The sequence below is a fragment of the Martes martes genome (genome assembly GCF_963455335.1).
Source record: "Martes martes genome assembly, chromosome: X".
In the NCBI taxonomy this organism is placed as follows: Eukaryota; Metazoa; Chordata; class Mammalia; order Carnivora; family Mustelidae; genus Martes; species Martes martes.
This window is the reverse complement of record NC_137897.1, coordinates 92,529,461-92,542,429: the sequence shown is the minus strand read 5'-3', so window position 1 is coordinate 92,542,429 and position 12,969 is coordinate 92,529,461. Positions and strand designations below refer to the sequence as shown.

The 12,969-nt window shown below is 44.3% G+C and overlaps 1 protein-coding gene across 1 annotated transcript; it reads right to left on the bottom strand.

Moving 5' to 3' along the window:
* Positions 1–982: 982 nt before the first annotated feature.
* UBE2A (ubiquitin conjugating enzyme E2 A) lies at positions 983–9,569 on the bottom strand. Its single transcript, XM_080795295.1, has 6 exons — positions 9,329–9,569; positions 9,072–9,152; positions 8,616–8,641; positions 2,625–2,714; positions 1,519–1,607; positions 983–1,237 (listed from the first exon to the last, which is right to left on the bottom strand). The coding sequence occupies exons 1-6, from the start codon at positions 9,370–9,372 to the stop codon at positions 1,109–1,111; spliced, it is 459 nt and encodes a 152-aa protein (XP_080651421.1). The 5' UTR covers positions 9,373–9,569; the 3' UTR covers positions 983–1,108.
* Between the last annotated feature and the right edge of the window lie 3,400 nt (positions 9,570–12,969).

Sequence of the window (12,969 nt, the reverse complement as noted above, 5' to 3'; positions counted from 1 at the left end):
GAGTGACAAATGCACAAAAGGTGACAATGGAACATTAGACAAAACATGTACAAGCTTTGTCCCACACTGCTACTTAAAGGTACTGTCTATCTAAAGTATAAATAGCCAAAGAAAGATCACAAACGTGACTTCGAGGTTCTTATAAAACTGAAAGGGAAGATGAAACTAAAGCATGCAGCATTAACTCAGGATTTGAGTGGAAAATGGTTTGCCACAGATATGCTCCCTTCCTTGGGTTAATTAAAACTCTAAAAAAAATGATGGGGGATTACAAGTTTATCTAGGGTGGCACTTGCTCCCTTAAAGATTAAAGGATCTCCCACCTTCCCTAGCTTAAAAATGAATGATTGTTTCCCTTCCTCTGCTCCCACACCTCTTTAAAAAGCAAAAACCCAGAAGACTTCAGTATGCTGAAACTTAGCATGGGTGAGCCCAGTGAGTATCTTGCAAGGAGAGGATGTGTCAGTTACAATTATTGCCGCGTTCCTTTGGCTGAGTCCTTTGACTTTTCCCCTTGGTACCAGTAAACAAAACAAAACAAAACAAAACCGTCTTGTAATTCATTTTGGCTAGATCTTAGTATTATAGCATTTTTAGCCTCCATTGCTCTTTCAGAATGGGTGTTTATGTGGATTTGTTCCCCTGTTTTTCAGAGGCCATATTCCAAACATTCACTTCTAAATCCAACGCAAGTGAAGGACCAGCCAGGATGAAACGCTTTAGCAATCCTTTTGTTAAAAATAACATCCCGGCCATCAAGCTATGCATAAACACCACTTGTACAACAATTCACTTTAAAAGCTTAGTGTAGAGTACAGTAACACAATACCACCCTAAAGCTGGAGATGAGACAACAGAAAAGGGATGAAGCATTAGTAATTTCCGCACGTAACCCAGGTACAGTACATTTGATCTCGTAGAGGGTGTTTTCTGATGTTCAAGGAGAGGGGAGAAGGGGTAGGAAGAGCTTGGCAAGGGAAGATGGAAACAGCACGACAGCTATTTTGCTTTTAATAAAGTAATGTAATGACACTGAGGAATAGGAAGGTGACAAACACATCAATATATATTTTTCTTATGAGCAGCCTCTTCTTTTGCTGCACCCGGGTCAACAGTCACGCCAGCTCTGTTCTACTATTGCAGAAACACGTTTCTCATATTCCCGCTTGTTCTCCTGGTACAGCTGAGCAGCCTGGCTGTTTGCTGGACTATTGGGATTGGGTTCATCCAATAGGGACTATAGAGACAATTTGTAAAAGGTCAGTTCCTCAATGCAAAAAAAAATTATATATATATCTATATCATTCAATTGAATTGTCCTCAGTAACAACTAAAGCTGATCTCTTAGCATGCTAATCAAAGTAACATTAATCTGCTAGTAGCTAGGCAAATACATGTTTTCTGGGGGCGAGGGTCTTAATGACCTGTCCTTCACCTTAGGTTAGGACTTTCAGAAACAATTCAAGTGCTAATAAAACATATCAAAGGCCACAGTTAGTCACATCAAGGAAAATTCACCTGTATGGATGTTAAAATGGAAGACACATCATAGGTTGGACTCCAGCGGTTCTGAAGTATGTCCAGACATATACTACCATCTGCATAGACTAAGAGCACAGCGGAGGTATGTTAAACGTAGTAAAACCATTCCCATTTTTAACAAGACAGTCAAAACAAACATAGTCAAGAATACTTTGTGAGGTTTAAAAAGATTCCCAAACTGCTCCTCAGTTATCTTCCTAAGAAGCGTCCTCATCATTTCTAGTGAAATAATCAAAGAATGTCAACTATAATTGATATAAAACTAGAAGCTATTTAGTGCTCTTTCTTCTGAAAAGACTGCCCTATTAACCAGAAAAGACTGCCCTATTAACCAGTGTATTAACCAGGAAATCATACACATTTTCCAACAGGGTCCCTAGCCATCCAGACAAGTGGGAAATTTATTCCACGAAATTTGCAAACTCTGTTTATCTGAAATAACAAAAGATAGCTCAGAGTTCACAAGGTCTCATTTCGGCATGAAGATAAAAATATCTGATATCCCAGAAAATACTTTATTAACCTGAATAAAAAAGCAAGCTGTTCTAGGCTTACTACTAGCCAAAAAAGCAGAATGTACATCAGAATCACCCGTGCTGCTTTTCCAAAACACTGTAGCCCTCAGCCACAGAATCTCCTATTCAGTAGGTCTGGAGCGGGGCCAAGGAATCTCTATTTTTAAAGTGTTCCACGGCAATTTTGATCTGCATCTAAAGTTGAAAACTATTGTTCTGAATAAACAGTTCTAGATGTTGTGAAAATAGTCACAACACAAGATTACCCCAATCCAGCATTAAAAGGGAACATCAAGAGCGTCCTTATTTTGGGGTAATAAGTAAATGATAAACATCATCAAAACCAGGAGGCTCACAGACACCAAGCCAAGGCAGAGTACCTTCGCTGCTCCCGTTCTAGGACTAGAGATCAGGACCGCAACGGACCATCATGAACAAGCTGTTTTCAGGAAATGGCAAGAGGCCTAAACACACGCTCAGGTACTAGGGACAAACACCTAAGAAACGTGGAGCACCGCCGGTAATTAACCATGTAGTTTAAAACAGTGCATTAAAAGTGATACTTGCCATTTGGATGAAACATCTTAGAGACAAATCTAACCGTAGGTGGCTTATTTGGATATTCTTCGGTGAATTCTATTGTAAGCTTAAATGTTCCTGTAGTTAGAAAGAAAGGTTTAAGAAACAGATTTATTGCTTTGTTCAGTAGTACTTTCTTTTTAATGCTACATGACATTTTTTCCAGTACTAAATGAAATAATGCAGATATAGGGTAGAGAGGAAAGAAAGGCCAGGTAAGAGACAAGGTAAGATCTCTGGGAACTGCTCTAAAAATAGACAGTGTAAGAACCATCACCCAAAGGGGATTTGTTTTTTTGTTTTGCCATCATTCTCCCTCAAACTTAAAAATACAGTCGTCTTAAACTCAAAAGTACTACCTACAGGATAACTTTAGCAACTGACCATTTTGAAGATATCCTTAAAATCGCAAGAAACTATAGAGCCTAAATTTGGCGCTCTTGCCTCAGAAGACTGAGACCTCAAAGGCCTATTTTAACCAGCCGCCATCTTAAACTCTCCAGTGATTCTGACATGGGCTAGAGAGAACGAGAATGCACAGGTTCCAAAATCAATGCTAGAAATACAAATCGATAACCAAATTATCTTTAAAAATGGAAGGGAATAACTATAAAAGCGTTCACTGGCTCCTTTTCATATAATAGCAACTCTATAATGAAAACATAATTGAATGTAAGCCAGAAAAAAACGTTATAGTCTCTCACAAAAATCCTTAAGTATGACTCACAAGGTACTTCACTATAAAATCAACTCAATTATTCACACTAATGGAGGGAATTAATGGCAGAAATAATTTAAAAATCACATTAGGTTGTATTCATGTCTCCAGCAAATTTATCTTTCTCATGATGTTTGTTTAGGCTACTATTGAAATGAATTCATTTTCTCTGAATATGTGTCACCTCAGGTAGCAGGAGGCCCTGACGTATACTAGGTTATAGACTTATTTATAAGGAATGAACAAAATGGATCTCATTCAAGAACTGCAGGATGGGGGCGCCTGGGTGGCTCAGTGGGTTAAAGCCTCTGCCTTTGGCTCGGGTCATGATCCCAGGGTCCTGGGATCGAGCCCCACATGGGGCTCTCTGCTCAGTGGAGAGCCTGCTTCCTCCTCTCTCTCTGCCTGCCTCTCTGCTTACTTGCGATCTCTGTCAAGTAAATAAATAAAAAATCTAAAAAAAAAAAAAAAAGAACTGCAGGATGTTCTGATTTAGGGAGACTGTTTCCTTCAAAATATTTTTAAAATTGGGTTTGACAAATCCAAGAAAACAATTGGGCAATTGTTTTTTCCTGACTGAAATGTCTTCAGGTAAACTTAAGGAACCACCGTCTGGTAAAAGGTAATGAATGTTCCACTGTATTACCCTGGTCCGTTTATAAATTTATTCTAATACTATAGACCACACTTCAAGTCGAGCATACTTTGTTAGTGGTTCCTTCAGAGTAGGCAATTTCCTCCTTCCACCAATAGGTTTATCACCACAAAAGATAAAAAGACTACACTCAATTGCTAGATCCCTTACATAACAATGCCAAAGTTTGTCTCCTACCAGCAAACTCACAGGAAACAATCTGCTAACAGAGTTGTCCCAAGTATGATGAACGTATGTTCCAAAGTTTCAGAATAATTTAGAGTGCAACACAGAGACATATTCCCCAAACTACTCCTACTCCCTAAACTGTGTGAAAGCCAGATCTGAAGATACCGTATATTAACACTAAGGGCAAAAAGTGAAGTATTTTGGAATGGAGAAACATGCTGTAGTCTATGAGAACCTACTTTACCTTATTACCACCTGGTCATAAGTCTTCCTACTTTTGAGGAAGAGACATTGGTTCTTCCTTTTCAGTACCACTGATATTATAATACGCAGGAAAAAGTGCGAATGAGTGTTAACTTTGAGCTTCCTTACGCATCTCAAGTATAAACACATTTGGCTCAATGTTGAAATCTGATTAAATTATAGGTAAGAGATTTCTCATCATGGAATTGCTCTAAAAGTGGGCAGATTTAATAGCACACAGGTACTAGGTCTAGGTCCCAGGTACTTTAAATTAAGACCATCATTAAATATGATGTCCAAGAGTGGTAAAGCAACACAAGACAGGCCTAAGTGGAAACGGTAGAGCATAGCAGGGAAGAGCGCAGCCTTGCAGTCAGACCTAGTTGTGAGACCTTGAGGAAGCCACCTGACCTGACTAAACCTCAAGTTCCTCATCTGTAAAATGGGGTTAGTGATAATACCTACCACATTACATTGTGAGGTTTAAATGAGTGACATGTGCACAGTGACACAAAGTAAGCACTCTACAGGGGCGCCTGGGTGGCTCAGTCGCTGGGCGTCTGCCTTTGGCTCAGGTCATGATCCCAGGGTCCTGGGATCGAGCCCCACATCAGGATCCCTGCCTGGCGGGAAGCCTGCTTCTCCCTCTCCCACTCCCCCTGCCTGTGTTCCCTTTCTGTGTCTCTTTTTGTCAAATAAATAAAATCTTTAAAAAAAATAAGTGTTCCATAAATATGGTAGCTATAATAATTCCAACATTTCACATCCCTAGATCCAACTGAAGGAGGCAAAGACCAAACATCCCAACTTGACTATCAGTAAGAAATATACAATTAATGAGTTTAAATATTAAATATTACTTTCTTTCTGACCTACATGAAATGCTCACAGCTGAATTCAAGTTGAGTATGTAGGCTGGTGGCTCTTGAAACCCTTGACTTGAACTTTCTACCTAATACTTGCCCAGAAGTTTAACACTAGCTACCAAATAAGTTAATCAAGTCTTTTCAAACAGCTCGCTTACTATCTTGAGAAGCGAAACAACCTGCTTATGTCTACCTGAATATAAATTAGGAACTTACCTCAAATCTTATTGCAAATACGTATTTAAAAGGGGACAGTTCACACTTTTAGCCACATTATACTATCGGAACATTTTTAATACAAGCCTCAATGCAATTTCTGAGATCCAAAACAAACGTTAAGGAAATTTAAAGTCCTAGAATATTATGCATTTGAGACTAGTGCTTATCCTCTGGATATTTAGAAGGTTAGGCTTTAAAATAACGGAAGACTTAAGCCTTGCCATTATACACACAATCTGTACTGCTTTTGTTCATCTTCCTGAGGAGGCCAAAACATCGTAAGGAAAGTATCAATTAATGCATCTAAACAGGGGACTGGGAAAAGTACATGTGTTCAATGGCAATGGTATGGTGATAGGGAGCGATATGGTTGGATCAGAGAGTGTATGTTCTGCTAAAGACATTCACAAATTCAAATTTTTGAAAATACTGTGTCAGCCAAAGAAAACATCTGTGTGTTTTCTGCCATTTGGCCACCAGCTTGTGACCCCGGAGGAGAAAACAAAGTATGTGCACCTAAACAAAATTTCTTTGATGAATGGAAATTCTGATTTTTTAGATAATACCCAAATACTCTTCATAGAATGTATTTACCTTAAGAACACCCCCAGTGGTTTTTAAGTAATTTTTAAAAGACTTACAACCAAACTCTTACAAAAAGCAAATACTAGTATCGTACTGTGTGTATTGACAATTTTTAGATGATGTGATGGAGAATACTTTATTCCATAGTCTTTGTATTCAGCATACATGCCAAGATATTTTGATGAGGAAGCATTGCCCCCCAGTGTTTTGTGTGGTAGTGTAAGTTCTTGAGAACATTTTCCTCTTACTTTATGTGTGTAAAGTTAAATCAAAATACCCTCAAGAGTTCCTTTTCTTAAGTCTTCATCTCTTTCACTGGGCCTGGCTGTTCCAGAAATGTCCACCACAAATGATTTACAAGGAAACAGCAAAAGTAGTTTTGGGGCTGTTGACTGAGGTAATACATTGGAAATAGCAAAACCAATTATGCCACTTGTTCCTAGTCAGTCTTTTCTAGTAAATTCCCTAACTGTAAATAAAGGGTATTAAAAAATGGTCGAAATTTTTGGGGGAGCCACAGCCCATGTTCTAGACACCAGCCCATGTTCTAGACACCTGAGGAAGCATCCATGGACAGCAGACTGTTCAAGAGAATGAATCAGAGAAGGGTATTGTCTTTTAGCTCGAGTAGTTCCTTTCAGCAATGCCGGTATGAAGACACGCATCATCAAAAATAGAATGAGTGATGTCAACGGGGAAGATCCAGGTAGATAATGGATTCCTTAAGTACCTTCTCAATTCATACCACTTAAAATGAGTAAAGCACCCTTAAAATATTTAAGTAGCCAATCCTCCAGCAAAGCAATGCAGTCTTAATAAAGCTGTGCCCGGCATAAAGCTGTCCAAGTGAAGTCAGGAGGAAAAGCAGCAGCCAATGAAAATAAAGCCTGCCAGAGCTAAAGCAAATACACAGTTAATCTGCACACAATGCTTCGGTATAAAGAACTAGCACCAATCTAGGAGAGGGAAATGAAGTCGAGCTAGCTCTTGCCACGGATCAGTTCAAATGATTTACTGCACCAAAGTGGTATGCTTTTAGCATCACTCCTTGCTGCCATTTCTTTTTATTGCAGCACTGAAGAGCAGTGACATTTACCCAGGGGGTGGAGACAGGGAGGAAGCTGAAAGTATTCAGGTGACTGTCCACAGTCTCCTAGGGAAATCTGAGTATTTGAGACAAATTGGAGAGTTGGCTGACACTGCCCTCCCTCATCGCATCTTGCAGACTGGTAACAGCAGAAAGCAATCCGACTCGGCAATATGGGTATATACTTAGTACTTTGCAGAAGTGTTTTCGTTCCCCCCTCCAAACTGAGTTCTATGTATGTGTGTGTTTGTGTGTGTGTATGTGTGTGTGTGTGTGTGTGTGTGTGTATCAAACACTAAGTGAGTAAAGAAAGATGGTCATTGAAAAAAGTATCAAAGATGCTTTTCTTTTTCAGATACCTCAAATATTAAAGATGTCGATCAGTAGTTCAAATACTTTTAATTGTGTTTTAAATGTATTAAGCGTTCCAAAAACAACTATACACGCATGCACACAACTATACGCACATAAAACTATATCAATGTCAATTTCCTGGTTGTGATATTGTAGTACAGTCATTCAAGATGTTACCAAAGGGGTGGGGGAATGGGTGAAAGGTATACAAGTTGTCTCTGTATTATTATTATTATTATTACTAATTATAACCACACACAAATCTGTAATTGTCTCAAAATAGAAAGTTTAAAAAAAACTTAAAAAGCAAGTAACGTGTTTTTAAAAGTCAAGCCTAAATCCATTAAAAATCCTGTACCTATAGGTATACATACTACCTTCGAGTAGGCTGGAACTTGTCAAGACAGTACATTAAGGTTCTCCTCAATTCTGAAGCTGCTTTGAGAATATTGACCATAAAGTCTTGATAAAAACACACCGAAAACTCATTTAAAAATAAGTAACAATGTTATAGTCAAGCTGGCCATTAAAGGTGCCATTAAAGACCATCTTAGAGCCATGAGGCTGACAGGCATTCAACACCAGATTGTAGAAACCAGATAGTTCTATGCAAGGGACTCTCTCGCACCCATCCAACTACTAACAGATACACCTTAAGCACCTGCTGAACACAGTTCCTGCCCCTGCGGTAGAATTTTGAAGTAGGTGGTCTCTAGGGTCTCTGAGTCTATCAGAAAGTGGTTGGGTTGATACTAAGTCAGTAACTTGACAGGGTGCTGAACCGAGCAGGATCACAGCCCAAACCTCAACAATCCTTAACATCAGTGCTATGACGCTCCTTCTAAAAAGTGATCGCCTTACCCATTTTCTCTTTTTTAAAGAAGCAAGCAAGAAAAAGTGTGCAGTTCTAGTCAAGCGGACAGTGGCCAGAACCACCTGCCACATATGGGAGTCCACTGAAGCCTGTAGCAGGCAGAGGCTAGGGAGAAGCGGGTTCTTAAGTAGGAGGCACTTCCAGGATGACTGGGAACCCTCTCCCCCAGATGCTCAGGCTCCTGAAAGGTGGGTAAAGAAACTCTCTTACCATCCTCAAACGGGGTCCCTTCAGGCCTGCAACACACACACAGAGAGAGACAGACAGTCAGTTCCCGCTTCAGGGGATCCCCTTTCCCTTAAGGGGTTCACCTTAAAACACATGGCTATTCCCAGCTCTGCCAACTCTACCTCTGCTAAACCACCGCTTCCTGGGTCCGAGAGCCAGTACACATGGGTGTCTGGGGCTCCGAACGCCGGCGCAGGCCGCCGCGCCTAACCGCCACCACTCCCCGCTCCGCCCCCCTCAGAACCCCAAACGGTTCCCCAGGCAGCGGGAACCGAGCTAATCGAGGCACAGGCTCCGGGGAGGCGCCTAGGCCCAGGCGGACCCAAACATTCCCCCTTTGCCTTTCCGTCCCCGCCGGGGGGCCGGTCCCCGACGGCAGGCCCGGCCGGCTCCAGTACCCCCCCCACCTCCCGCCACCTCCCCGTAACGCAGACTCACCCGAAAATGACCGCGTTCCAAACCATTATGTTGTTCTCGGACGGAGCCCCGCTGACTCCCGCCGGAGGATCCTCCTGCAACCTTCAGGGAAACAGACAGGGGCCCCGCGGTCCGGCACCCGCGTCCGCTCCGGGCCGGCCCCCGCCGCCCCCCGCCGCCCCCCGCCGCCCCCGGCCCGCCCCGGGACCCGCCCTGCGCCCCGCCTGGCAGCTCCCCCCCCCCGCCCGCCCCGGCCTCGGCGGTCCCCGTCGCTTTACCTCTTGAAGTCCCTCATGAGGCGCCGCCGAGCCGGGGTGGACATATCTCTAGCGGGGTCAGGGGTGGGGCATACACCGAGGTCTCGGGTCCCGGCGGACGCTGAGGAGGCCGAGGAGGCTGAAGGAGCTGAAGCGGACGCCGAGGGAGCGCCCAGAGGAACAGCACTGCCCCTCCGAAGTCGAGGGTCGGTCTGGCGCCGACTAAGCACCACCCCGGAGTAGACGGGGGCTGAACCAACCTGGAAGGAGAGGGGGGGAGTGGAACGCCGAACGCCGAACGCCGGACAGGCCGTACCAAGACAGGGCGGGGGGGGGCGGCCGGGAAAGTTGCTTAGGTCATTAAACCCCAGAGGGAGACGGGGAGCGCCGGGCCGGTGCGGGACTGAGAGGCGCGGGCCCACCGGGCGGAAGCCTGTAATTCACTAGGAATTAGTGCGGGAATGGGGTCCGTCACCACCTGCCCAGGCTAAGACGAACACTGGGAGGCTTCTTCCTATTTTCTTGTTCTATCTTTTTTTTTTCTTTTTTGGAAATCAGATCGCTTATGACAGTGCGCACTGTGGCTGGGGACGGCGGGCGGGGGGTACGGGGTGGGGGAAGAAGAAGGATGGGAGTCCCTAAGTAGAAGGGAGGAGGAGACAGTGGGTGGAGGCACATCTGGTTCTCGGGAAGCGGGAACTCTAGGGACCCGGGAGGCTAGGGAGGAGAGTGTGTGACTGGTTCAAATCACTCAAAATCAAAAGAATAAATCAGCCTTGGCTACGACAAGGGGCTTGTGGGTCCCTCGTCTGTGAGATGAGCGTGCGGGATTCTGGACCCAATGTTAGGCCAGTGATCACCCCCAAGCAGGATAAAATGGTGGTGTGTGTCTTGGGGGAGGGAATGAGAACTTAAGGCAAGCACAATGAGGTTTTAGCTCTGGGCACTCACAATTTGGCTCTGGAACCACATTTCCCCTTGGCAGTTCAACAAGCCAAGCGGCTACTATATATTCGGAAGAGTCCAAGGTATGAGAATATCCGACTGCGGAGAATTGGAAGGGCAGAGAGTCTGAAGCAAAAGTAACGGTAAGACGCACGGGAAAAAGCTGCAGGTTGCAGAGAAGAGTCACAGTTAGTATGTGGACCTGCAAAAGCAATAACAGTTTTAAAGAATAATTTGTAAAGGTCAACCCCAAATAACTTAGAAGGTAGACAAAACACTCATTTTAAGAATTTTTGAAAATATGAGAAAGGTAAGTTTGGGTTAAGTCATGGAGAGTTGGAACATCAAGCTAACAGAGTCCTTAGAAGGTGGTGCATAGTTAGAGTCCTGCTAGTCAGAGATGGGTCCCAGGAGAGCAGCTAGGAGACACTTGGAGTAGTCTAGGTGAGAAACATTGAACTAGGCAGTGACAACAAAAATGGAGAGGGCAGGATGAATGGAGAGGACTCGGCAACAGATTTAACTTGGACGCAAGAGAGAGGAAGGAGTCAACAATGGCTGGAGTCCTAAGCCGGAGATAACGAGGGCTTTGAAGGTGCCATGAACAGAACTCGGGAACAGAGTGGAGAAGGGGGTGCTTTGGGGATTGGAAGTTTGGGAGCTTACTGAGAGCGCGGGATTGCTGAGACATCCAAGCAAAGATGTCCATAAGATATCAGATTTGCTGAAATTTGTTTCTAAGGTGGGAGACAGGAAACACTTGACAATGGGGGTGATTCTAGCCGCTGCTTAACAGCAGGTACTTTCACGGGCAAGGATTTATGGCTCCCATTGACTCCAACATATCAGGGGTTAAGGTAAGTCTCCTTAATAGCATCACATTGTCACTGCAGTGGGCAGGGGGTACAAAAGTAAGTTTAAAATCTCCTTTTCCTTTCATCCAGTAACTGGCAGTCTGCTAATACACACATGCAATCTACAAAAGCAAGTGCCTTTGTTTTCAGTTGCTACTTAAGGAACGACCACAAGCTGTAGGCCAGGTTCAGTGCCTTGCAGTTCTAAGGACTGAACCACCTCCCCCCACCATTTGCTCACTGCCTGCCAGCCAGGGGCCATTCTCAGGTCCTAGAGGTCACCCACATTCCTTGCCACATGGCCTGCTCCACTTTTAAGCCAGCAACAGAAATCTTCTCCCCCATGAAATCCTCCTCACACTTGGAATCTTTCTTCAGGAAGACCCCAGCTCACTTTAAGGGCTTATCTGATGCGGTCAGGCCCACCCTGGGTAAACCCCCACCCCAATATCTGATCTGGGCCCTTAATCACATCTGCAAAACTCCCTCACAGCAGAACCTAGATGAGTGTTTGATTGAATAATTGGGAGAAGGTGTGTGTACATCCATGGCCAGGGATCTTCAGCTTCTCCCTCCTAGCACAGCGGCAAGAAATGTAGCAGAGGTGTGTGAATCTATAAAAGCCGAGGGGCCACACGGCAGAGGAAACCCTCCGTCTGGTGGGGGTTAGAACAAGCTTCCTGGAATGGGTCTGTTTCAGTTTTGTTTTAACAGAAGTGACGGCAGGGAGAGACATCCCCGGGAGAGAAGTCAAGCAGTTTCTACGAGGGCCACAGCGTGAAGGAGCACATGCTAACGGGGGATGATGAGACCCCTGCTTGGAAAAGTGAGGGAGACAGAAGCTGGTTAGATGCCCTCAAACGCAAGGATGAAGGCTTTAGGCTCGAAAAGCAGCTTTTGGAGGTTTTCCAGGTCTAGCTCGCAGAGGGGCTGAGAAGCTGCGTCTACCATCCTGGAAAGCTGGGAAGGGGCTGGGATGGGATGCTCCTGCCGCTGTACAAATGTGTCCGAAACTCACTGAAGGCCAGAGATGTAGCTGACTTTGTGGTGGGTTTGTTGATTTTCTGAAATTCCTTTGCCCTAGCTCATGAGTAGCTCTCTGACTGTCTAATCCAGAAACCTTGGGGACACGAACCACTGCAGTTTGGAAGCCCCGTGGCACCAGGGGATGGGGAGAGCATGCCCTTGACTGCACAGTGGAGTCACACGGCAGAAACACTGTGCCGCCACATTCCTCACCAGAAGCAGTGTTGTCACAGCGAGCAGCAAGACAGAAGATTGTCCTCTAGCACAGATGATTATCAGGCTAGAACATGCTAACTATAGCATAGTCTGCCAAGCGTTCCTTCCATCCTCTTTTCACCTTGACGTCTTGGAGAAATACCCTGTGCCCAGCCAAGCACCACGCCCCTCCCCAAAAGCAGGGGTCCAGAATAGAAGCCCTTTTCAGTGAAAAGAAAAGTGTATTAGCAATGCAGCTGCCGGAGAGAGAAAAAGTTCCGAACCATCCCCAGGGAACGACTTTAGAATTTTCCTAAAAGGGAGGACCATAGCATTGGGGAATAATCCATGACTAGGGGAACTGTGGGATTTCATTCATGAGGCTTTCAAAATGCAGACTGGATTGTGATTTTCCGGAACTATTTTGGGTCGGAGAGAGAGAGACTGAATAAACTATCATTTCCTGCCTTATATGAGTCTGTGAGTTTGTATTTCTGTTAGCCAGAGAAGGCAAGGAATTTTATTTTCCTATGGTTCCCATTTCTATCACTAACAGTACAAATGGCAATCAAGAAGCAATAGAATATAAAACCACAAGGTCTTTCTTGACTCCAGTAGCCTCAGAAGACAAGCCAAGAGAAT